The sequence below is a fragment of the Pseudopodoces humilis genome, chromosome 25 (genome assembly GCF_049639895.1).
Source record: "Pseudopodoces humilis isolate 2021_Gansu_Grassland_sample_001 chromosome 25, ASM4963989v1, whole genome shotgun sequence".
NCBI classification, from domain to species: domain Eukaryota; kingdom Metazoa; phylum Chordata; class Aves; order Passeriformes; family Paridae; genus Pseudopodoces; species Pseudopodoces humilis.
The window spans coordinates 2,936,934-2,963,472 of NC_142224.1; the positions used below are offsets into that span (position 1 = coordinate 2,936,934).

The following is a 26,539-nucleotide window of genomic DNA, read 5'->3' on the forward strand; positions in this document are numbered from 1 at the left end:
ACACAGCACCAGAGAGGCCAAACTCTCATTTTTGAGGTCCTCTCCCTTCCACTGCTGCCAAAATGAAGACTAATGATGATGGTCCCACCCGTCCACACCGTACAAGAGCATCTCCTCCTTGAAGGGCAACAACACAAAGAGAGAACAAGCCCATTTAAAACTCTGCTTTCTCTGCAAGTCAAGCCCACGTCTGACCTGGCAGTGAGAGAACAGCTCGAGTGATGATAAGGAAAACAGCAGATCAGGCAAATTTAGTCAGACTGGATTATGGGAGACCAGCAGTCTCCAGGTTCTCCATAGAAGTATAGTCAGGAGTCTGCGGTGAGCTGTTCCAATGAGAGGCAATAATTGAATTTGTTTTCATTTAATTTGAAGGACCTTTAATTAAAAGCCAAGCCTGTGTGTGCAGAGAGATAAAGCTGAGCACGTGGAGAGCGGGGGTAATTTGGGTGCTGAATGCAATAATTAATTGTAAACGTGGAGGTCAGGAGCTGGGCTCTATCTCCCTGCAATCAGCACGCGGCGCTGGCCAGCCCAACGGAATGGGCTCGCCAGAGCCGGAAACGCTTAAGTGATTTTTGAAGCCTTAATGGCAATTATAGAGCAGCGAGGAGGTTAATTTGCAGAGTTCATTAATCAGAGAAATAAACACGTCAGCGATCACCACGGAGGGGGAAGCAGAGGAGCCTGCCGTGGAGATGGAGAAGGCCGACCTCGGCACCGGGGCTCGTCAGGGACTGGGGATGGGGTTTGCCTCCTCGACTTGGGGTGAGCCCTGGCTTTTCACACTAACCACGAGCTGTGAAACCCTTGGCTGCTCATACCAGGGCTCCTGCTTAGCAGAGCTAAATATTCCCCAGCTCCACGAGGTGTTAACTGGATAACAAGACCACGTCGCTCTCCAGCTGGTAACTCCAGTCCTCTCAGTCCTGCTACTCCCCTGCAATCTCAGCTTCTCATGGGCTGGGACTTTATTGCTATTGCTGAGAAGCTCCTCAGCTTCTCAATAAACCTGGCCACCAGCTCTGAAGTGGCAATCACCCTCAATTTAAGAACTCACCCCACAGGTAGGAGATCTAAAGCCCAGCCCTCCCAGAGCATCCTTTCTCCAAATCTTGGAAAAACGGAGCACTGACACAGCACCTTCGATGTTATGTCAGGACACAGAGTGCCTATTAAGGGAAAACACTTAGAAATAAAGAAAATGGCTTGAATCCTAATAGGCTTTAGTGAAGTTAAGAGATGTGTGGCTTCCTGGACAAGAGTGGTGCATTGTGGAGGAAATATCTTGTCAATGGAGTAAGGACAGTCCCAGGCTGCAGCAGGAGAGAAAGGGACCAGGAGTCAGGGTTATCTCTGCTGCCTCACACAGCTCATACAAAATAGAATTTGGCAGTGGGAGGAAAACCACTACAGGAGTGAAGGGGGCTGGAATCCACCCAGGTTGAGCAGCAGGAAAGCTTCAGCAGAATCCTGGGATAAAAGCAGAGCAAGTCAAGGCTGGAGACCTCCAACAACTCCTTCTATTCCTGGGAATCTCCTGGCTTTCCCCTTCAGGCTAAGGAGAACAGGGTGAGGCTTTAGGGAGGAGCTCCACACTCTCAGGGGGGTTCTGGAGGAGCTGGTAGCCCCTTCCCAGTCTGGTGGCTCCTCCTGTCCCTGTTGCTGTGGGACCAGCGGGAAGAGGATGCACACAGATGGGAAGGTGTTTCAGGGAGTGCAGCACCAAGAGCTTTTTCTCAGGCTGGTAATTGCTCCCTGGAGAAAGGCTGTACTCTGCATTTAATTTTTTCCCTCCTTCCTTCCTTTCTTCCTCACAGATTATTTCAGGAACTGATTTCTGATGCTTTTTTGGGATGTACCTTCATGGAAGACCTTTGCTTCCAAGGCAATGGACAAAAGGGCTCCAAACCCAGCACAGATAGGTCTTGCCTTGCTGATCTGTTCATCCTGGTACAATTAACACGAGCCAATTACTCCAGCCATTGCCTTGGCTCCTCTGCCTCTTCAGGCACTGTTATCCCGGGGACCTCCATATGGAAAATGAGTTTTAAACACCTCAACAGACTTCAGGGATTTGTTTTTATAGGAGCAGCTGTGTTCTTCAAAATATTGAAGAGTATCTATGACATCAAGCAGAGTGCCAAGCTGAGCACCTGGAGCAGGATAATCCCACACGCTGGAACAGGCTGGGAGGGGATGAGCTGAGCAGGAGAGCTGCTGAGAAAGACCAGGGGGCTGTGTGCAGGATGAAGAAGATGAGCCATTGCTATGAAAAAAGCGAAGAACCAGCCTCCAACTGCAAGGAAGCTGCTACTCCCCCCTAACTGGACCAGGGAGAAATGAATAAGCAGCACACACGTGTTCCCTGTGACTTTGTCCCCGTGACTTTGTCGCTCTGTCCCTGTGAGCAGGTTCACCTCCTGCCCTTCTGAGCACTGAAGAATCCATCGTGTTACTGACAGGCAGCCCAAGGCCTCTCCTCCATGCCCATCTCCTCCTCTCCCCTGCTCCCACTAACCCCAAGTCTGGGGGCTGGCCAGGATCGGTGTTAAACTTTTCTGCCTGCTGGAACTGTGTGTAATTAAACATTTTAATTAAAATCTACAAGAGTGATTGCCCTGTCGTCCTCTGAAGGGAAGGCTAATCACAGCCCTTTTATCCAGCCCAAGGACGTGATGCTGGGCAAAATTTTGGGTGGCAGCAGAAATGTCTGTAAAGAGCCAGGTCCTTACCCATACCTGAACAGAGCCAGAACCTGGCACAGACACAAGATTCACAAAATCTGAATATGTGGAAGCTTGGATGTGGAGTCAGGAGGATGCAAACCACCCAGGGAAGTGCGTCACTCGCTACATCTCATTCCTTCAAGGGATTTAGACTTTTGGAAAGCACTTCAAGAGCTGTTTCACACCACAAGCAGCCTGTGTGTCATTAGGGCTGGTGGTCCCTGCTCCAGCTCCATCCATCTTCCCTGATCCTCCACACCCTTTTCCTGCTGCTCTCCCACTCCCTGGCCAGGCGCCCGAGGGGCTGTGGAGGCACAGAGCATCCTCAGAGCACTCATGCTGATTGCAAGTGAAGTGTTTGAGCAGCATTTCAGAAGTTTTCTCCCCCAATGCCTGTCAAGAACAAACAAAGTATTTGTTGTTGTTGGAGTAAAAAATTCATCAAAATAAAATAAAATAAATCAGGAGCAGAAATGCACACATCTACATTTGACTAAGTGGGGAAAGAACACACTCGGAAACTTTTTGATCAGAGCAGAGAGCCTCAAATCCTGACAGAGAAAATGTATTCATAATTTATTAAAAAAATAATTTATAATTTATTTTAAAATTAATCAGGCTCCTTTTTTTCTTTTTTTTCTTTTTTTTCTTTTTTTTTGCCTCCCTTCTGGCAAACAAGATTTTCTGCAATTCCCGAGGAGGGCAAACAATGGGGACAATATTGCTGAAGGCTTCTGTGCTTTCAGAGGTTGGGAACATGACAAGACAGAGCAGCAGTGCCAGAGACAGCCCTGACCAGCACCCCTGCTGTCCTAACCCCTCCCAGGGATGCTCCTGCATCTCAGAGCCTCTCTCTCCAATTCAGGAGACTTAAAATAGGAGCTCCCCACCCTCCCTAGATGCTGCTGGGTCCCACCACCTCACTGGGCTTCATCCAGTGTTCAACCCCAGCTCTGACAGGTGAAAAAAAGCAGCCAGGGCACAACGCTGCAGCTCAGATCCCTCCTGCTGGACTCCTTATCCAGGAAGATTATGAGGTTTACTGCTGCTTCTCCATTATCCTAAATAAAGCAGCCTTTCAAAATTGCTTCAGACATATTAGATCATGTACTTTTTACACTTCCAGAGACACTGGTTATAATATCTTTTTAACAACACTGGGCAGAATCTATTTTCTTCTTCCACTGAGCTGAAAAATACTGTTTTCTCAAGGAAGAAGAAAAAGGAGGAGGGAAAAAAAAAAGCTATTGATTTTGTTTAGGGTCAGAATAAAATATCATTGGAGTGGGTGTTGAAATCCTCAGCCACAAATTACTTCCAAAGTGACAGTTTGGGCTGTGAAGATTTTTCTTGTGAAATAAAACAAAACAAATGAAACATTGTGTTCTTCCTCTCTATGTACACGTTTGAGGTTTCCACCGGCTCCAGCTGGTTCCTGCTGGGTATATTTAGCGTTTCAATCTATTCTCTTCCCATTCCCATCCCTGCTGGAGCTGTTGCACGGCCAGCACCAAATCCTGCTGCCCAGATGGAGCAAAGCAAAGAGAAATGCCGTGGGTGGGATGTGGAGGGATGAATCCCAAAGCCACAAGGAGAGGAGACGTTGTCGTTGTCCGCTCCGATGCCTGGGGGATGCTGTCAGCTCCCCCTTCTCCCTCCATCCTCCCCCTTTGCCATGCAGGAATGAGGATGGTACCCAGCACATCGTGATTCAGCATCCCCCTGGCCAGGACTGGCTCTTCTCACGCTGCTTTTGAAATCAAAAACACCCCCAGGAACCTCCAAACCCCGGAGCTCCCAGCCAGGTTTCACTTCTCCAAAGAGTCAGCAAATTAACCCCCATTTATATGCACAACCCACTTCCCTCTAATCTATCCATCTATCTCTGCTCTCTGCTGGTACAAGAGATGAGTATTGGCTTTAAATACAATAATTTCTTTATAAATAAAGAACAGGCAACACTTCTGAAAGGGAAACCAGATGTCTACCTCAGGCTTCTGTGCTTTCTGCTCCTCAGCATTGTGTGCAGAAGATGGGAACACGCCACCAGAATGAAGAGATCTGCAGGTCCCTGCCTCCCACTCTCAATTTTATTTTATTTATTTAGATTTATGCAAATGCAAAAAAGAGGTCACCTACCCATATGCTCTCAATGCCCTTGATGTAACTTTAAAATGCATCATAAAAATGCCCTGTACACTGCAGTATAATTCAGTAGCACACACCAGCAGGTAAGAGAAAAGCCACAATCTCCCCCTGCTGCAAACAGGCACATTCCCACCCTGGCAGCACCTGCACACACACAGATTTTAGCTTCCATCAGCTCTTCCCTTCCCCACACCTTCTGTTTAGGGCAGTCACAGCCCTTTTTCCCCCACACATCTGCCTCTCTGCTCAACATCTGTCCCCCAGCAGTCACTCCATGTCCCACATCACCATCCAGGAGCCACTCCTGCCATCCCATGCCACAGCCAAAGGGAGCGTCCCAACCCCGCCACTGAATCAGGAGTCCCTGTTCTTCTCCACCCTTCTGAGCATGGTGGGCTTAGAAACCTCTTGGTAGTGGGGAAAGGATGAAAAATTCTGCAAAAGCATCAAAAAACTCATTCCAAAGTGTGTCCTTGTGGCACTGCCAGACTGGTCTGATGGAGCCAGGGCAGGATATTCCCTGCACACAGAGCGGATGTGGCACCAGGGGATGGTCTGGATCATGTTCCTGCTTGGGACACCACCCCCACCGACACAGCCACACCTGAGCCACCAGCCAGCCCAAAACCCAGGAGCATTTTGGACAGGAAAGACCTGCCCATCATTCAAGCCACCATGAGGATGTAAATTTTTACTTCCTGAACCTCACGGAGCCACCCCTGACCCAGAAGCAGCGCTCCCACTGCTGGCTCCAGCCTTTAAGATGCCACAGGATTTCTCCGCAGCAACTCTTCACGGTTCCCGGCCATTCTCCCTTGGGAACACGTGCAAAGAGTGAACTAATGAGTCTATTAGACTTAATTAAGCTAATGTGAAATTATTTACTTAATCTGGGAAGATCTTATGATGGTGAGAAATCCCCACAGACAAAAGCTTCCAGCTGCCTCGCACGGGCGGGCGAGAACCTCTCGAGCAGAGGCTGTGGAGATGCTCGACCGCAGGGCACGGGGCCAGTGTGGAGAGGGGGCTCAGCCACCACCACAGCCCACAGCACCTGGCTCTTGCCACTCCAGCATCGCCAGGAAAACCAGCCCAGAAGCCCCAGCCATGCTTCGCCTTCATTTTCCAAATGCACACCTCTCCCCGGCCAGCAAACCCATCCAAGGCTGGCAGCTGGCAGGGAAAACTTTTCAGGAGTGGTTGGCCCCTGTCTCCCATGGATGGGGAACATCCCTCATCCCACAGCTCCTGCTGAGCCTCAGCGTGGAGCGGGAGCGCCGAGCAAAGGGGATTTTGCCTCGCGCTTTTTCCTGGCTATTTTTTTTTTTTTTTTTTTTTTGCCTCCCTTAATGTAGAAAAGCTTAATGCTCGCTTTGAATTCCTAATACGACTGAGTTCTTTTTGCCACTTATTTTGTTTTGTCATGCACTACATACAATTACACATCTCTAATCCGCAAATCCTCCCCTGACGCTGGAACACGTGCCAAGCCTTTCCTTTCCACGGCCGCTGCATTAAAAGCCTTTGGAGACAAGCTGACATCACAGAATGCCGGGATGCCCTGGCATCACCCACAGCCACGATTCTCCAGACATGGAAGATCTTATCCCCATGCTGCTAAAAATGCCCCATCCCCACCCTCCCTATCAGTGCAGCCAGGAGCCCCCGCCAGGACTAAATCCCAGACCCCTCCATCCTGGCTAAAGGAGCTCGGCTCAGCATCTCTGAGACAGAAATCACATTTTGTAAATCTCCCACAGTGAATCAACTCCCCAGTCAGATATGAGCTCAGCAAAAACTGGCAGGCAAATGATCTCATTAATAATCAGCACTATCAGGAGTTTCTGCTTCTCTCAGGCAGCCAAAGAGGTGAGAATTTATCTGGGAATGGGGGCACAGCTACCTGGAACAGTGTAATTATTGCCCCAAGGTCAATCAGTGCTGGCAGGCCCTGCTCAAAAGTCAGGCCACCTGCAAAGGGGACAGCAAAGCTGTGGTGGCTGCCTTTCAATGTCTGTGCCGGTTCAGACCCAGTTCTTCATCCACAGGAGTGGCTCCTCCACCAAATCCAGGGAAAGAGGAGCTGAAAGCCCCCTCAGCACATAAACCATAGTGTGGGCTCTCACCTGTGAGCATCAACCCCTCAGCCAAGCCTGGAGGGGACCAAGGGCCTCCCTGCCAACCCTGCTGTGACACCCAGAGCATTTCAGTGAGGTATCAATGAGTTTTCAGTGAGGTATCAATGAAATTTCAGTGAGGTATCAATGAGATTTCAGTGAGATATCAATGACATTTCAGTGAGGTATCAATGAGATTTCAGTGAGAGGTTAATGAGATTTCAGTGAGATATCAATGAGATTTCAGTGGGGTATTAATAAAATTTCAGTGAGATATCAATGAGATTTCAGTGAGGTATCAATGAGATTTCAGTGGGGTATTAATAAGATTTCAGTGAGATATCAATGAGCAGCGAGGGTGCAAACAACTCTGAGAGTTTCCCTCCATACAAAAAGCCTCACTGCAGCCTCGGAGCATCTCCCAGCCCCTCTCAGGAAAAGAAGGAGTAAGAGAGACATCAATTTCCAGAGCTCTGCTCCAAAATCCGGCCTCCGCCTTTGAAAGAGTAATTTATTCAAGCTGCTTTATTATTGCAGAGCCCAGCGTCGACGGGGGATTATGGAGAGGTCACAGCTGGAGCAATAACAATAATAAGAAAAAAATAGTGAAGTCAGGAGAGTATCTTGTGTGAGTTCACCGTGCTGCAGGGACTCACTTTTTTTGGAGCCACGGTGTTGGAAAAGCACAGGAAGAACATACCACGTGCCACCAACTTAACACAAAAGTGGCATCCAACAAATCTTTGGGGGAGCAACAGGGATGGGGGCTTCACACCCCCTCTGTTTGTGAACCCAATTAGGCATATGTTGAGGAAAGGGTGTATGTATATTAGATTTTAATTAAGCAGTGTTAATTATAATCTATGAGATGTGCTTACTGCTTATCTGATAATTATGAGAAAGCCAATTTGGCTGCTGGCTTGTGACTAATTAAGTGGAATTAGTAATGATAATTATAGATTTAATTTTTGTTTGCCTTTATTGGCAATGGGGGGGAAAGTGGCTTCCAGGGCTGGGTAGGGCAGGAATGGGAAAAATGCTGGGGGAAGGTCACCACACCAGGAATTTGGCCCACAGAATGGGGATTTGCTCAGGATTTCCCAGAAACGGGGGATTTTTGGTGAAAAAACCCCAATCTGGCACTTAAAAATAGTTTTGCAGGAAAAGCTGATGGAAACAAAGTTCTCCTAAAAAGCAGAAGTTTTTTGGAAGATCCAGCTGGGTTTTGTCAGCTCATTGCACAGGTAGCCAGAGCCTTTAAAAAGAAGTTGAAATCTTGGGCAATTCAGGGAGTTTGACTTTTCCAGCCCACAGGGGAAAATTCCCTGGGGATTTCTTCCCTTCCTTCCACACTCACCATGACCCTGACTCCTGTTCTCAAGAAAAAGGGGACTGTTTAGCACTTTTTTGTTGGTTTTTTTTTTTTAATTTCCCCAGAGTAAATTGGTAAGGTACAAAGTAAACACCAAATCCTGCAAAAAATGCCAAATCCCTGGGAATGGGACTTGCATATTTTAAACATGCCCACAGGTTGCTCTGCCTGGCTGGAATCCTTGAAATATTCATTTTCCGCCCTTTCTGAGCATGCACTGTGCTCAGAGGCTGCCAAATTGACCCAAAACATAAAAGCAAAGCTTTTGTTTGAGGCAAAGGATAAAAACACAGGGGAAAAAAGGGGGAGGAAAAAAAAAAACATCGCAGCTGGATTTTTAAAAGGCCCAGCTAAACTTGCAGCTGCACGACAGCACGTGGAGCTGTGCAAGCTCAGCTAATGATAATTAAATCTCCTGCTGCAGGGGTGAACAGCAATTTCGCGCTAGGTCTGCTGCCCGGGATGAGAGCTCTCCCGGGAAAAGCCACGGCAGCAGCACAGGGCCAGAGGCTCGGACCACGGAGATGCTCTGCTCGCTTGCCAGGCAACACCCGGAGCTGGGGATGCTCTGCCCGGCTCCTTCCTGAGAACAGCATCTCGCATCTCCAGCGCTAAATAATACATGGTGATCCCAGGGATGAATTCCAGGCGGAGCTGAGGGAAGACAATGCTGGCTGAATGCATTAAGGCAGCGGCCCCGGTGCAGCCGCGCTCATTCGCCAGGCCCCGCTGCACAGGGGGGTCCCCGCTGCGGCACCCCCAGGTCCTCGGCGAGGACGGCTCCACGCAGGGCTGAGCAGAGCAGAAAGAGCCTGACCTGACTGCCAAGTGGCTCTTTGCATCCTGGCTCTTTGCATCCAGGCTCTGTGCATCCAGAGCCAGGGCACTCCTGGGATGCAGCCTGGGGAAGGGGCTGCGGGGCCGGAGCGCTGCTCTCTGCACGCCGGCACAGTCCCCGGCACTGACAGAAATAGACTCTGCCCAGCTCCAGCTCGGCTAAATTTGGTGCCCAGCCCCCCCAGATCCAGGGAAGCAGCACAGGACCATTAGCCAGATCGCTCGTGTCACATCAGGAAAGCGGCAGGCAGGCACACAGCATGCCAGAAGCCGGCTCCTGAGGAAGAGGATGGCACGCAGGTGATGCTTCTTGCTGAAGGAAGCAGGAGTGAAACAAACCCCAAGTCCTGGCTGCCTGTGAGCATTATTTGCCACACAAGCTCTTGCCCTGGCCTCTGTGGTGGCTGGTTTAAAAAGATTAAATGAGAGCAAACTCACAATTTCTGGTTTTTTTCCTTTTTTTCATTTCAGCAGCTACTCAAAAATAGGCTTGTTTATAGAGGGAGAAATTCCCCACGAGTCACACATTATCCAGACCAAAAAATACTGCCAGCATCAGCCCGAAGTGACTAAAACACATGCACAGATGGACAAAACTTGACCTCATTCCTGATGATGTTCAGAGTTTGTGCAGCCATGAACATCCCTACAAACTCTCTCCAGGGTTTCCACCTGGGATCCAGCAACACATCAGGATCCATTATAACAGGGCATCACCCTTAAGTGCATTTGCTGAATCATCCATACCAGCTCCTGGATTTAATTTCTGCATGATACATTAAATACCTTCCCTTCCTGTCCTAAAGAGCTGTGGGATGCACCGGGATGAACACAAATGATTTTGGCTCTGACTTGATGCTCAGCTCTGCAAGGGAAATGCTCACTTGGAATTCCCTGACGAGCAAGAGAGCTAAGAGAGGTCAGTGCCCAGCCCTAGAGGGATAAATAATACTCCAGCTCCATGCCAGGACCTCCTGTTGAACACTTCCACCTGTAGTTGGCAAAGGATGAATCACTGAGTGCTTACCCACCCCTCTGAAATGAGGAGTAATGGGGTTTTAAGAGAATAATGCTTCATAACACTTGGCATTCTGTTGGATAAGGAAAAGACAAGGCAGAAGCCAGGAGCTGATAAAAGCTATAGCTTGTAATTCCACTGCACCTTCTCTACTCAATAAATGGGTTTCAGTCAGAGCATCTCTTCCATCCAACCCAAAAAGGACCTGAAGGGTAAGTTGATTGCATTGATCGTGCATGCATTTTCCCGGCAGGGAAACTGGCCCAGTCCCTGGCTGCTCCTGTCCAAAGTACTCCACTTACTTATTACGGGAATATCGCCAGAGACTCCAGGGCCAGGGAGCGGGACGCTACGGGGAATTCATTGCTCTCTGCGTGCTGGGAACGTTAAGTGGGAAGGCAGAGCAGGGGGGTATGGCAGCGGCTCAGCTCAGCCTCTTCCCCATCGCAGCCCCTGGCAGCCAATCACTCCTGCCACGGCTTTTGGCAGCCCCGTGGGATCCTTCCCACAGGACTGTCCTTAACCCTTGTGAGAACAGGAGGACTCCACGGGGCAGAGCAGCATGGATGTGCTGAGACAAACTGCTCTCAGGCTGCTCCTGTCCCCCCCAGCCCTGTCACCACTCACACCTCATCTGTGCGTCCTCCAGGCAAGAAACTCCCTCTCCATCCTCCCTCAGTCCCTACACCAGGCTGTGACACTGCCCAGGGATTCAGCCCTGAGCCAAAACATCTCCTCTGCTGCTCCCCAGCTGCCCACCACTGTAGGGCCTGCTGGTGTGACCATGTCCACCTCTAAAATCCTGCCTGTCTTCCCCAGGGAAGAATGTAAATCCCTGGACTTGGTACAAAGCACAAACTCCTCTCAGTAAGATCAGCCCTTAGGATCCACTGGTTAGAGGGCACTGCCCTCCCAAACCAGCCACAGGGAAAGCTGCTGAAACAAGGGATCAGGGCCCAAATTCAGCATCAAATCCCAAAAGGGGAGCAGAAGGCATTGCACAAGCTCTGTGTCTCAGCTGTCATGCCCTTCACCTGGTCGTGTCCCCCCTAAGGGCTGGCACACATGTCCAGGAGGTGGGAAGGGGACATCCCAGGGCAGCACCAGTGTCTCTGCTCACTGCAGAAATGACAGGCAGGACACAGGGCAAGCTGGCAGCTCCCAGCAGCACTGCCCAGCCTGGGGAGATGGGCTGGGGTACCTGGGTTTGCTAATTAACCCCAAGGCAGTGCCCTGCCCACACGGCACCGCTCCTCCAGCAGAGCTGCCCCCACCTCTCCCGGCAGGAGGCTGAGCCGTGCCTCGCCAGAGTGTCTTCGAAGGAGAAGGCTATCAGCTCCAAACAGCCGAGACCTTTAGCTCAAATCCATTAATCCTCTTTATTAAACCCGGGTCACCTCTGAGTCCTGGCAAATTAACCAGCATCTCCCCACTGCAAGTACATCAAGAGGAAACGCGCTGTACAGCGCCTGTAATTTTCATGGACCAGGGCTCTGAGGTCAGAGGGCTTCCTGGGCTCCAGTCTCTGCCTTTGTCAATTTAAAAGGGAACATCGGCTCACGCTTGTATAAATTACGAGAGGCAGAGCAGGGGCCCGGGGTGCTCACAGGGCGCTCCGCCAGCTCCAGCCGTGCCACTGCCCCCTCTCCTGCCCGGGGACAGGAGCAGGGGACAGCGAGGCCATGAGCACTGAGTCCCCCTGGGGGGAAAAATGGGGCTGGGGATATCCTCCAAACAGCTGGGCAGGCAGGGCACCGCGCTTGGCATCCTCCAAGGCTACCTTGGCCATGTGCCTTCTTACCGCCTCTAATAAATGGCACATCCCTGGTGCCAGCCCAGCTGGGGAGCCACAGAAAGGGAGACTGGAAGGGCTTCGCTCCAGCTCAGAAGTGGGTGGAAAATTGCTCCCTTGTTGCCTGAAATTTCACCATTTGAAATATCTCCCCCTTTCTGCACTGTCCTGTTGGAGCCACTCTACTCTGAGTGCTCACCAAGCCAGCACCAAAGCGAGAGCAGCTCTGGTTCTGAAGAGTCAAGGACATTTTGCTGGGCTGGGGAAGACCTGGGGCCAAATCCCTTATAAAAACTAATTATACACTCACTAGAAGAGCTACAAAAGAGAAAGCCAGCCTGGCCTGCCCTGGGGAAGAACTCTGTGGAGGCTGAGGGATAAAGGCAGCACAGGGATCAGAGGTCGCAGCATTCCCTTCCTCAGATGGGTCTCCTCCTGCTCCTAGAAACAGCATCCTCAAGATAAACAAGCTTCCCAGAGTCAAGCAAAGAGCTCTCCTACACTGTGAATGAAGATAACAAAAAAAAACATTTTTCATGGGGAAAAAAAAAGTGGGAAAATTTCCAAGCGGCTCCTTAAGAGCTGAAAGCATCACATCTATTCCTCTAAGACAACTCCACACCTGGCACTTCCCAGCACACTCTCCATCCGTAGCTTTTCCACGGGGCTATAAATCCACTGGCTTTGGCTGAAGCTGCAGTGCTTTTACACCAGCCTAAGCCAGCAGAGGCTGAGCTGGGGAACCACGATCCAAAGGCTGGGATGTTCACCCTTAACTCAGTCCAACAGCACGAGGAGTTTTCAACCTGGGGTTGATATACTGGTAGGATTAACACACAGCACCTCAAATCTCCCAGCCATCAGCTTGTATCACAGCTTTAGTTTTTTATTAAGAACACCACTTCTTGCTGTATTTAATCACGGCAAGGTCATTTCAGTGACAGTTGTCAGCATCCTGGCCAAGGAGCCAGAGGAGTGGAGCCCTGGCCTGCTGGCCAGATAAAAGGAGGAGATGCTGGGTTTCATTTCCTTGTTTTCAATTGAGAGGTGCCCACCTCAGTGTGCAGATTAAGGTGTGGGTGGGCCAGTGTCAGCCTCCCATGGGCAGAGATGGGAAGCTGCTGCTTGCTCTTCTCATCAGGAGCCCCGAGGAGAGAAATTGCATAGTTCTCCCTGCGGCCCTCTGCCCACCTCAAACCAATTTCTGCTCCTTTTAATTCAATTCAGCTCCTCCTGACCCTGGCTGGCTGGAGTTGCAGAGTTTCTCTCAACAGATAGCACCAATTACAGAGGTGTGAAAATGGAAGGCTTTCAATTCGGAGAACAAACCCAAGAAACTGGGACTTTATTGAACTGAGAATCAAGGGGTGGGGAAGGGGGAGCAGGCAGGGGCATGGGCTCAGCAATATCACCTGTGCTCGCTCTAGAAACAAAATTCTGGGGCTGATCCCCCCACGAGTGAAGGCATCCCCAGGGGCTGGGATGGCAAATGCCAGGAGAGGTGCAGGTTCAGCTGATGGCACCTGGAGATGAGGGGTGCAGAACCCAGCGCTGCACCCCTGGCACGTCACCTCGCTTGGGAGCGGCTGCGTGCGCGAGCATTCCCCAGCGGGCTGATTCCAGACCCTCGGAATCAGATCCGGCACATCTGACACAAACTGAGTTTGCTTCCCCGCAGCAGATCCTGGCTGGATTCACTCTGCAGCATCTGATCCAGCTGTTAGGCACAGCAGCACCTCCCTCCACACCACCCTTGGTGGGACACCACTTTCTGTCCTCCCACAAAGCCAAGGACTGTGGGTCAAGCCTCTGGAAACACGAGTGGCAGCATGAGCCTGGTCAGATCTGGGTAGGAGGGCTCTGGCAGGATGGTGGAGATGCCTGACAGCCTCAGCAGTGAGATCAGCACATGGACTGACTTTATAAAAACTGCACAGTACAGCCTGTGATGATCAGAGAGTCCCCAGACAAAAGCAGGAATGTTCAGTTCATGGGAAGGAAGCAGGGATAAGCACTTTCCTGAGCTGAGTTCGCTTAAGCTCTTTGCCCAACATGCCCTGATGCTAAAAAAAAATTTTAAAAAGCTGAAGTAAGAAGTCCTAGATGCCCAGGAGAGAAAATGGGGTTACTCTTATGGGAAGCAGAACCACTGAGTAGGGTCTCCCACCATCTCTGGATATTTCCAGGCACCTCATGGGCTGCAAGGATACAAAAAAGCCTCCCCCAGACATGAAAACTCCCCTCTCCTGTCCTGTCTCCACCCGGCTGGAGAGACCATCAGCACAATGTGCCAGCCAAGCCCAGGGACTCCCTTTAATCCAGACACTGGAGACTTCTCGAGTCTTCTCCCCATCCCTGGAGATGTTCAAAGCCAGCCAACCTGGCCTAGTGAAAGCTATCCCTGCCCATGGCGAGGATGTGGAATGAGATGTTTTTTAATTCCCTTTTAATTCCAATCCATTCTGTGATTCCCTTCCTCGATGAGGAAAACCTCACACGGCAAAGCTCTGCCTCCCAGGCCAAAACACAAAGAGCAAGGGGGTCCTCTCAGTCTGAATTTTGAGCAACTGCCCGTCCGGCTGGCACATCCGAGCAGGCTCAGCATCTCCTTTCAGAATCCCAGAACTGGGAGGTCACCAAAACAAAGCAGTGGCTCATTCCTGCCTCTCTCCCAAGAGTTCCACGACTCGGGGCAGCTCAGAGCGTGGTTTCCAAGCCAGTGCACGGCACCTCCTGTGCCTCCAGCCAAGCTGTGACCGCGGCTCCTCCAGCACTGCCCATAAATCCTGCAGCCCGGTAAACAGCGGAATTACGGCGCCTCGCCATTGCTTAGCTGCCTTTGACACTAATTGCTCTGCGGAGTGTGTGCAACTGGCAACACCTTATTAAAAGTGAAATATATTATACTGTCCACTTATTGCGACTTTATAAAGATAAAGTGTCCCGAGGATACGGAGAGGCTGGCAAAGGCAGCGGCTCCCGGCCTCGGAGCGGCCGGCGGATGCTGCAGCGCATGCAGCCGAGGCAGGGCAGGCATTGCCAGGACAAATGTGTGCTCTCCGTGAAACTCCAAAGAGCATTTCCATCTGGAGACCAAGGGCTGAGTGAAGAGCGTGCTTGAGAATTTCTCCTCTGTTCATCTCCTCCGTTCAGCGCCGGGATCACCACTCTCAAACCACAGGGGAAAGACAGGCAAAGATGCAACGTGAAAGGGCAGAGGGATCAATCACGTGCTGCCCTCCTGCCAACCTGGAGAGGAGCAGAGGGTGCCCCTCAACTCATGAATTCACACTTTCCTACTTCCAGACATCTGCCTGAACTGTGGCACAGACTCTCCTGCCAGGACACAAACTGGGCCATCCAAGCTGGTGATGCTCCAGCTCCCTGCCAGCCCAGTACAGAGATTTTAGCACCCAATGTATTGATCCTGCACTCTCTCCCCTGTGTTTCTCAAGGCAGGAAGCTGAACTCCACTGTTTCACAAGGAAAAACGCATTTCAGATTTGGAGCTACAGCAAGGACACGTCTCTTAACACGTGTCTCTGCACATGCCTTGGGCAAGTCATTTTCCCTCTTTATTCCTTGGCTCCCCTGTCTACAAAAACAGGTACAATGAAATTTCTCTTCTCCGTGAAGTATTTTAAGATCTTCTGGAAACAGCCACTGTATCACAGGTATCACAGAGTTTCAGTAATAAACGTTTTGATCCAGGCCCCCCGGCCTCGTCTCACCAGGTAATTTTGGAAGAATTTTTGAGTTTATTTTGAATTGATGGGCTATTTCTGGTTGGGAACAAGACAGAGACAGGAGGAAGGCACACACAGGGTGTGACATCAAAGGCACTTCTGCAGCCTGCAGTGGTCACAAAGAGCAGAGAAGGCACAGAAAACCCACCCATGTGGGGTAAAACTCAGCTTCTGAGGACTTCTCACCAGTAAAATTGAGATGCTCCCAGGCACATCACAAAAGTCATTATGTCTACATCCCTCCTGTACCATGGAGAGTACAGATAATATTATTTATCACTTTTTGGTCATCTCCCTTGTGGCAGAGAGGAGAGACCCACCTCCCACAATCCATGTGGTACAGAAACACAGCCTGCATCCTGCTTTGATTCCTGAAGGAAACGGCACGTCCTCAGCAACAGATTTGAAATATCCAGAGTCTTTGGTTCAACAAGTTCAAATCCAAGCAGGATCAATACCTTCTCACTCCTGAGGTATCAGCAGGTAATTGGGTATCGTGCAGTGATGAGTAACCTAGTTTGCTCAGAAACTGCAAACTTTAATCTTCATCCATTCCTGGTACATAGAATAGCGAGGGAGGAACAGATCAAAGGAGAACAGATCAAATTGAGCTGCATTTGGACCCAGATTGCAGAAAAAAGGACTTATTCTTAAGCAAAATGGCTCAGGCTTCTGAGGTTCAGCATCTTGAGAGGTTTGAGTACAACACAAGGCAGAGAAGTTTCCACTTCTCCATTGCAGCTACCTGTGACCCCAGTGCCACCTCCCCCAGGGTTTAGGCTGCTCCTGAGCCCCCAGCTTGGGGAAGGAGGGGAGAGCCCTCTCCAAACTCACACACAACATCTGAGCACCTCAACATCCCCAAATATCCATGACTCCCACCTCAGCCTTCTCCCCTTTTCCCATTTCCTGCCCTGCAATGCCCATGGCACCAGCCCTGGTGCAGGTGAGGAGAAGCTGGTCCAGCTTTCCAAGCAGGAAGGTCCTACCTTGCTGCAGGAAGTTCCCAGCTCTGCCATGGAAAGGAAAAGTGCCAAGGTAGAATTATGGGCAGAACGAGACAGAAAAGCACCGGGGGCAGCAGAACGACCTATTTGACAGATTTCCCTGCCGATCAAAGCTAACTTTGCTGAGAGCTTCTGACATCTGATTAATTACGTGGTGCTGGCTCGCCTGAAAATCCCGAGTTTCCGGCAGCCCTCGCTTTTCCTTCTCACAGCCCTTGGCGGCCAAACCCGCTCCCCTGGTGCCAGCAGAGGAGGGGATGGCAGGAGGTGGCTTTGCCAAAAGTCCTGGCCTGTCCCTGGGAGGAAGGAGATAAGGACAGCCGGGGACAGAGCCCCTTTGTCTCAGGTGCCTTTTGTCACGGGGAGATAGGGGGAGGCTGCCGTGCGCTGACATTTCAGTGACCAAATTAAAATGCGCCGCCACAGAGACTAAATGTCATTAGCCTCATTAGAAGCGATCGCATTAAAATAAACAACCAAAAGAAAAATAAAAAATTAACGTGGAAATTAGCCAATGTCATCAAATAAAATAAATAAATGGGGAGATCCTTCGAGGACTGCGCAGCCAATGCCAACAGAGCTGTGAGCCGGGAAGGGGCACGGCAGGAGCAGCCAACATCTCCATGGGCTCTGCTGCCACCCTGGACTGTGATGAGACAAGTCCACTGCTGGTGTGGCCCCAAATGGAGCTACCCCTTTGGGAGAAGTCTATGGGGTCTAAATCTATGGGGTCTTTGGGGCTTCCAGACAGTTGCAGACAATGCCCATGTCCCCCAGAGCTGGCGCTGCATCCTGAGGGATGCACCCTGTGTGTGCTGCTCTGACAGGAAGGAGGATTTTTTTAGCAGCATCCAGGTCCCTCTCAGGTGCTTCCCAGTCAATTACTGGCCGACACCAACTGCGTTTGGCTGATGCTCTGTGACAGGACCGCCACACGAGGTGGAAGGCTTGGTGAAAGAACTGCCACTTTGTCCTTGTAGAGAGAGAAATTTTTCCTCTAACCCCTCTTGCTATGCAAACGCCATTTCCTTTGGGGCGGGAGAAGTCATCAGAAGGCCCTTGCAAGATCCTGCTTATGACAGAGCAGATTTTAAAGCCCAGAGATCTCCTTCCCCCTCCTTCCCTTCTGTCAAAAATTATAATCATCATTTTCCAGCTTGCTGAACAATCAAAGTGTGGCCTATATACACTGGAGCTCCTTCCACATGCTGCATGCATAGCAACAAGTCCAGGAAACAAAAGGCAGAAGTAAACAGTTGGGAGAGAAGAGGCCAAGGGCTGCAGGAGGGCAGCAGAGGGACACTGCTCAGAAAACACGTGGGGCACAGCCTGGCTCAGCCCAGTCTCATGAGCCTGGAGCTGCTCTGAGGGCCAAAGCCCCATGTGAAGACTTCTTCTTCCATCCTCCACAAGAAGCATGGGAATGCACATGCCTGGGAAGCTTGGTTAGTGGAAAAGGCAGTACCAGAAGGAAGCCCAAACCCTCCTGCTGCTGGGTCAGCTGGTCCTCTTGTGGCTGAGGAGCCAGGAGGAGCAGCCCATGGGGTGAATCATGCAGGACAAAGCCATGTGGAATACGGGTAACCCCAGCTGCCCTCTGGGAATCCCATATCCCCTGGAAAACCCCACGAGTGCACCAGCTCTGCTCAACACTACAGACATTCCCCGTGGCTTTGCTGTCCAGGCAGTCTGAGCTGGTCAGGGCCAGTCCCAGCATCCCATCCTCAAGTGCAGAGCTGACAGGGAAGCTTTCCTGGGCTAGCCCTTCCCTGCACTTTGCAGCCTGCTTCAGTCTCTGGAGCAGTCAATCTAGCACTTTTCACTAGCGCTGAATTCACAGAAAAGTAAACCTAAAAATATCTCCTCTTTTTCCCCCTTCCTTGCCTGATCTCACACGTGTCCCTGGTGCACATGACTGCCGCACAGGCAACAGGTTCAACTTCCCAAAAGTAGCTCCTCCCAAGGGGGTGGCTCTTGACACTGGCGGGTCCCTGCAGTACCTGAGCTTCCCAAACCACTGCCCTCAGCCACCCCACACTGTCTGAACCTAAATGGGGACTAGAGGAAGAATCCCCCAGCTCCCCCTCAGCCAGACCCCACAGCACCTGGGCTGGTGTGTCCATCCCTTCACAAGGGTGATGCAGCCCCTGCCACTCCCACCAGACAAGCCACCTTGCCTGGTCACCTGTAGAAGGTGAAAACACAATCCCAGAGCTTTGGAGAAGCAGGCAGGAAAGAGTTTCTTCCCTCTAAGCGTGAAACGAAGAGGAGCTCCCTGGAAAAACCCACCCACGGAGCAGCAAGTGTCAAAGCCACCTCTGTTATGTGCTGTTGCCGCATTGGTAATTATAAGTACCGTGCCTTCATTAGGGAAAGATGACTGGGAGGCAAGAGATTTGCAGCAAAGCTGTTATTATTTTTAAGTTTAAACAAAAAGGAGGAGTGTGACAGCTGAAATCACTCCCCATCCTGCACATGCCAGCAGCCGAGAGCATCTCAGGGGATGCTCAGAGGTAAGAAGGGTTCAGCATCAGTGCCCAGCTTTGCCTAACTGGGGAGGGGAAAGGCAGGGCTGAGAAGCTGAGGGTGACCCCAGGGTCATGAAGGAGGTTACAGATAAAGACCAACAAGTTTTCCTCTATCCCCACCTGACTGCAGCAGAATGATCCTCCTAGGTACCCTGTTCACCCCCTGGGCTCATTGCAGCACCCCAACAGCCCCACTCAGTGACTTTGGTTTCTTACCAAGAAAAGCACAAACTCCGAATTTCATATTCAAGTGTAAAATATGAACACAGCTGTTTATGCAGCTCAAGATTCGCCATAACCAAATATTCAAGCCTTTGGAGAAGATTTTCAAAGGCGCCAGTTAAGGCACAGAGCTCCCATCGGTGCCTTTGAAACATCTCTCCCTTTTCAGTTTTTCACAGGGATTCGCACCAGCAAAAGCTCCTCCACCCGGCCGTCTGCAACCACGGAATGCACAAAGGAGATGCTGTCAAAGAGAAGCTGCTGGAAAACGCAAAGCAAGGTTCAGCACTTTGGGGCATCCTGAAAGGCAGCTGCCAGAGCCACCGGCCCTGAAACCCAAAGCCCCCAGGGCAAATTGTTCTGGGAACTTGCCCTGAAGGGATTTGCACGGAGCAGGAGCTGTGTGTGCCTCCTCTCCTGTCACGCTCCCTTCCCACATCGTTTGGAAATGACAGCGAGTGCTGCTCCTCCCCAGCAGAATTAAAACATCCCCTAAGAGGCCAACACCAACCTCCACCCTGCGCTGGGACCTAGGAGATGGAGAAATCACCCTCTAACAGGGAAACTACAGGTCAAGCCTCAGGAAGAGGCAGAGGAAGATCAGACAGTGCTTTTGGGCTCACACCCCGTCCTGCTGGGACATCTTCCCCAGCTTCCCTGATCCCTGTAAGACTGATGGTTGCAGTGCCTTATCCACACCCATCCCCAGACTTTGGGAGAGCACAGAAAATCCCTTTAAGCCCCTCTTGCTCATATTGAAATGACACTAAAGCAGAACTAATGTGCTCCAGGTACTTATTCTCAGGCTTAGTCGAAGGGATCAGCAGCCCTCCACCAGCCCAGCACCCCCCACCAGAGAGAGGTGATTGTCGTGTCACAGGCAGTGGGAAAAGCGTGCTCCTGCAGCAGGGAACCCTTTGGGAAGGGATGGGAAGGTGTTTTTAATGCCTGCAATGTCTCTTTTGTAAATTTAGATGAGTTTTACAACAACCACCAAAGCCAGGCTGCCCTAGCAAGGATGATTTCTCATAGAATCTCTGTGAGGATGCAGAAAGCAGCTCCTGGGTGCAAGGGTGATGGTGGAGCACTGGGGGACACCCAAAGACCTGATCCCAGTTCCCTGGAGCAGTGAAAAACAGGATTGTCCATCTCCCCCTGCACTGCCAGATTTTCTGACCACTGCCATGACAAGTAATTTCCCCCAGCCTGCAAAGGCAGCAATATAAATGTCTAAAGAGGCTGATGAGCATTGATTTTTGCCACCTGTAGAGCCATGATGTCACCCTGTAATTGCAGCTCCGACAAATAGATTCCCCCCTGCCCCAAATTCATTCTCCATCACAGCCCACCCTCATCTCAAAACAGCAGCACCCACAATGCCCAGCAGTTCAAAGCATTTGCCAACAGCTTGACAATTAAATTACCCACTCACCTCCCCATCCTGCAGTGCTGGGCTCATTAAAAACCCTCAGCATCCTTCCCACCTCAGAGAGCAGCCCATGTCCAGGGTCCCACCTCCCCCAAGGCTCCAGATGACAACAGCATTAAGCCTTCGAAATTATTTTAGATAGAAACTTGTCTCACAGAGAAATAAAAAGCTGCAGAGTAAGACGCTCTCCATGACCAGAGGGGTCAGGGTTTCATTATTGCATTAACCTTTCGTGTCTTTAGATTCCACGAGAGTAAATTGGTAACGAGATGACACGAGGCCCAATGGGAAAAATGCATCTTTCCTAACAAAAATAAGAGAAGGGGGGAAGGACAGAGGTGGGAGCAGGAGAAAGAGGAAAAACTGGCAAATAAGCTATTACAGCTAATAATAACTTTGCGATGCTATTTTCTGCAGGAGCCTTCAGGTTGTGATGTTTCCCTTCACTCTAATTACACCTTCTAAAAGCAGGTTCCCTTCTCACTTTAACCACCCCGTGTGAAACTCCCGCAGGATTCAGATAAAAACGGAAAGGGAAAGAGTTTGCACTTCAGAAACAGCCTCTGCATATCCCAGGGGAGCGTCACCTGCATAAAACCCTTGGGATTATGCCTGCAGATAATAAACAGCCCAAAAAAAAACCACTTTGGGAAGGTGCAGGCTCCAAAGGACAGCAGGGACCATTCACTTTCCCTCTGCCATCCATGACTTTGCCAACATGAGTCGTGTTCCAGCCCACAGCAGTGAAACCATGACTGAAATCACTGCTGGGACAGGTTGGGCGGGGAGGGAAAACATCCAATCTCTGCAAGCCAGGCACAAATAAAAAGGATTGGAGATGCTCAAATCCAGGGCAGGGAGGCAAAGCACCGAGCAGCCCAGAGTATTTCCCTTCCTCTAATGCAGGCAGAAGGGTTTGGCTTGATGGATTAAGGGCTGAGCCGAGCCAGGCAAAGTCCTGGGCTGGTTTAGCTCAGGGGACATCCAAAGCCAAAGCAGATATTGCTGCTTAATGGAAATAAGAAGGGAAAGCTACAACCACGTAAGTGAGGATCAAGAAGCCTCTCCCAAGTCCAGGGGCTTAAATGGAGGGGCCTTTTCCTTCCCTGGCACACACAGAGGCCAGAGCCAGCCCAAGCCTTGGCTTGGCCTTGGCCAAAACAGCCACATCCCCAGGAAACTGCAGCAGGCCACTGGCAAACAGCAAATGCGCCCTGTCAGGTTTCTGCCAGCTCCTGCAGCTTAAGGACATGTCGATGACAGCCCATCACGTGTCACATGTCCTCCCTTTTGGCCCGCACAGCTGCTTCCATCCGTTTCTCTGCAATTCCAACCCACAGAACCTCATCCAGCAAGAGGGTGAAAGAGCCAAGGCTCCACTCAGCTCAGCCTTGCTGAGGCATGCTCGCCCCCACACCAGGCACTCCCACCCTGTCCTGCTGAGGATCTGTGTCCAAAAATACCCCTTTACACACACAAAGTCAGGCAGCTCGCACAGCCACGGCTCCCTCGTGCTCACATGCTAAATCACAGATGCACCATTTTGGTTTCTGGTGCTGCTGAGGAGCTCGAGGCTCTGCTGTCAAGGGTTCTCCACCACTGCTCGCCAACAGCCAAAGCTCAGCCCAGGGGACAGCGCTGACCCCAGTGCTGCTGCACATCCCAGCCCCCTCCCATCCCACTGAGGGGTACCCAGCCCATTCCAGGGGGTCTTGTATCCACTGATCTGCTCCGTTTGCACTGGGACAGCTCCACAGGACCCCAGGATGTGGCTGCTCCCATGGCACAAGCCTCCACAAGCAAGTTTTAACCCAGGAACCCTCGCGTTCAGCACTGCTGTGGGCAGAGCTCTTCTCCAGCTGTGACACGAACAACCTCTCCCCCGCCAGCCTCACCCTCTTGCCACACACACCAACCCTGCACAGCAAAGCTGTAACTGAAGCACGGGCAGCTGCTGAAATCACAGCCGTGCCTCTCTCTGCCCTCCCGAGTCCAACACAATTCTCCCTGGCAGGCATGAAAAACACAGGCTGGGTTAAGATCGGATCCGAGCCTCGACACCCAGTCCCCACCAGCTCGCACAGGGATGATAATCTCTCTAGCTGCTAAAAGTGCACATCATCGTCAAAAACACGCCGGTGACTTCCTCCCCCGTCGTTCACTGTGCTCCCCCATCACCCTCACTGGATGCAGCGCTCGCTGCCCCGCTCGCAGCAGCACGGAGCCAGCGCTGGATCCAAACCCAGCATCTCCCCCGGCAAGCCGTGGGGACGAGGCCGAGTCACATTTCGGGAGCCACCCGCTCGCTTCACGGAGCTTGCGGCACCGGCACGGCCTCCCCGAGCGCCTGGATTGAGGCGGGGGGGTCATTTTCACTTTGTAAAAGGGAGCGAGGGGAAGGCACCGAGTTTGCCTGGCAGGAATCGGGGAAGCAGAGATGAGGGGAGCACGGGGAATAGCGTGACAGCCCTCAGAAGAGGGAGCGCACAGCGGGTGCACAACTCTGAAAGGGAAAAACTGCATGAGCCCATCATTTGGAGGCAGAGGTCGCCCGAGGGGAGAGACCCTGCCCCAGCTCGGGGGATGCTGCGGGATCCCACTGCAGGTGCGGGCACCGCTCAGGTACCGGCGGCTCGGTGCCCACCTGGGGGTCCAGCACCGGAGCCCCTCACTGGGAGCACTGGGCGATCCCCCGCTGCAGAAGAAGTCGCTGCCTGCCTGCATGTGCGCTCTGGTGCGCAATGTGCGCGGAGCCCGCTGCCCTGCGCGCACACCCCGCTCGGCTCTCCCACCCTGCCAGCCCCTGCCTCCCATCCGCCGGAGAAAAAGCTTTCTGCGCTACCTGGGATGAAGAGCAGGGCAGTGGTGGCCGTGAAGACGATCCAGCAGGCAGGATGGTACATCTTGGAGCTGCGGTAGGCGAGCGGCCGCTTTGCTCGCTGCTTGCTGCTGCCGCCGCTGCTTTTCGTCTGCGCTGAATTCTGAGCAGGTTTAAATCCAATGTTTGCAGAGGGAGGGAGACGGAGTTAGCGAGCTGGAGAGAGGGGGAGAGACGGGAGCAGGCAGTCAGTGTGTCTGGTCTCCCCTTGCACACTCACGCACACTCGCACACAACTGGCAGAAGGAGCAGCAGGCTCGGTGCGTGCACCGGGAGCGCAGACCTCCTACCGGGCACCCATTGGTTCAGGATGCTGACTGACACACGCACACCCGCTCTCCTGCGGGCTGCACTCCGCAACCAGGGAGTTAAATGCAGCCATCGACCCCCCGAGCATCCCTCCCGGCACCAGCTGGTGCCCGGGATGCAGGGAGCAGCTCTGGGATGGAGACAGCAGCCCCAGGATGCAGGGAGCAGCTCTGGGATGCAGGGAGCAGTTCTGGGATGCAGGGAGCAGCTCTGGGATGCAGGGAGCAGTTCTGGGATGCAGGGAGCAGCTCTGGGATGCAGGGAGCAGCTCTGGGATGGAGAGAGAAGCCCTGGGATTCAGGGAGCAGCTCTGGGATGCAGGGAACAGCTCTGGGATTCAGCGAGCAGCCCCAGGATGCAGGGAGCAGCTCTGGGACTCAAGGAGCAGCTCTGGGATGCAGGGAGCACCTCTGGGATGGAGGCAGCAGCTCTGGGATGCAGGGAGCACCTCTGGGATGGAGGCAGCAGCTCTGGGATGCAGGGAGCAGCTCTGGGATGCAGGGAGCAGCTGGGATGCAGGGAGCAGCCCTGCACAGACATGGGCACGGTCTCACCAGCTCCTCATGCACCAGCCGCCTGCAAAGGGGAATTTTTTCTTCCCCAGACTGGAGCTGGCTGGTGGAGCAGCCCCGAGCTTCATCCCCTTGGCTCACCCTGCCCTCTGCTCCCCATGCTGGGAAAGCAGCAGCAGCTCTTTCCTACTGCTGAGGCAAACCAGGGAGCAGTCCAAGCTTTTTAGCATGAGTGGGTGTTTTTCACACAAAATCTCTAAACCAAGCAGCAATCTTCCCTGTGCATCCCAACTGGAGACATGTTTTTTTTTTTTCCCTTCAGCAGCTCACAGAGCCCCCAAAAGACATTAAGCTCAGGGTACCTGCTCCTGCAGACCCCCCACCCCATACCAACCCATATCAAGGAGTTTTCCTCATGCTCTCTTTTCCTTCCAGGATGCCACAATTTCCCTCCTTACCCCCAGACCCCCACCCTGGCACATTCCCACACCTTTGCTGAGCCCTGAGCATCCCCAGCACAGCTGCCCTCCCACAGCCACCTCCAGACCAAGGCATTCACCAGTCAGGGCTTGAGTTTGCTGCATTGCCAAAAAAATAAAAAAATAAAAAAAAATTACAAAACTTAGTTTCCAAAACAAATAGTGCTTATTTTTGACATTTTATAAAAAAATATGTTTCTTATTTCTCAATAATGTCAGCTTTGTTCAAAACAGACTGTAAGCATTCTTTTTAATGCTTTGGGACAAATTTAAACCTGCAGTTTTTCTCAAGACAATCTCTTTCCCCACTAACTTGGGGTTAAAGGTCTCTTTTTGAGTTCCAGGTCAGCCCAAGAGAGCTTTCAGCCCAACACTTCAGATTTCCAGCTAACTCACCACAGCTTTCTGGCACCAGTGGCCACACACTCCTCCACATCCCACATCCCAGGGTTCTGTCTTCTCCTCGCCTTAGTCTCTGTTCTCATCTACCTGGGCTTGTTCTCACCATCCCTGCATCCCCTTTTCCTGGATTATTTTCCCTCAAGACTCCTTTTTGCATTAAACCATCATCTCAGGGAGCACCTGGCTAAGAGACACTCTGCACTGGGGTGCTGGAATCCTGGAAGAATGATGGATCCATAAACACCAATTCCCACAGCCTGTCACAGAGCTGGGGCTGGCATCCAAATCCAGCCACAAACCCCTGATCATTCCCTCCCCTCTGGTCTTTTTCCCCTGTTTCCCTCACCCACCTGTTAAAACTCGGTACCATCACATCCCTGTCCATGCACATCCCTCTTATCTGGCATTATTTCCACACACAGCAGCACCAGGATGAGCAGGAACAGTTTGGTGCACAAAGCCATATCCATTGTGGATATCTGGAAGGGGTATCGCGACCCAGAGAGGGATGAGAGCCAAGCCCACACTGTCAGGACAAACTTTCTCTGGCTTTTAACCATTATTCCTTCTCCATTTTCTACTCTGCATGAATAAACCATAAGTTTTTAAAAGCTTTTAATTCAACCATATTCCCACATTGTCTGCTGAAGGCATCCCATCTCCTGCATCCTCAGGAAAGCACCAAAGAAAACATGACTAAGGATTTAATTCCTTTAATAAGAGTAAAGTTATGCTGTTTGACCTCTGAAAGAGCTAAATCATCATATGGAGAAAAATCCAGCAAGCAGAGCGTCTCCCTCATCTCCCTCACCCTGGGATGAGGACAGGGATATTTCTGTCCTGAATTTCCCTCTAAATGACACCCCAACAGATGACACCAAGCTTATCCTTTGCTTCACGAGTATTTTGGGAAAACAACTGCAAAGAGACATTTGGGATTTCCCAAGGCTGCCAGGCATGTGGCTGCATCCTTCCTGGCCAGCCCAGGACAGGGCCATCTGTCCCCAGGGGAAA

The 26,539-nt window shown here is 51.6% G+C and overlaps 1 protein-coding gene across 2 annotated transcripts in view; it reads right to left on the reverse strand.

The window, feature by feature from the left end:
• Window positions 1-24,074, reverse strand: part of LOC102106197 (opioid-binding protein/cell adhesion molecule homolog) — a 290,882-nt gene extending 266,808 nt beyond the window's left edge. For both annotated transcript variants that reach the window (XM_005528459.2, XM_088066805.1), the window contains exon 1: window positions 23,788-24,074. In XM_005528459.2, coding sequence (XP_005528516.1) covers window positions 23,788-23,848 — 61 coding nt within the window. In that variant the 5' untranslated portion in view covers window positions 23,849-24,074. The remainder of the gene's footprint in view (window positions 1-23,787) is intronic.
• Window positions 24,075-26,539: the final 2,465 nt, after the last annotated feature.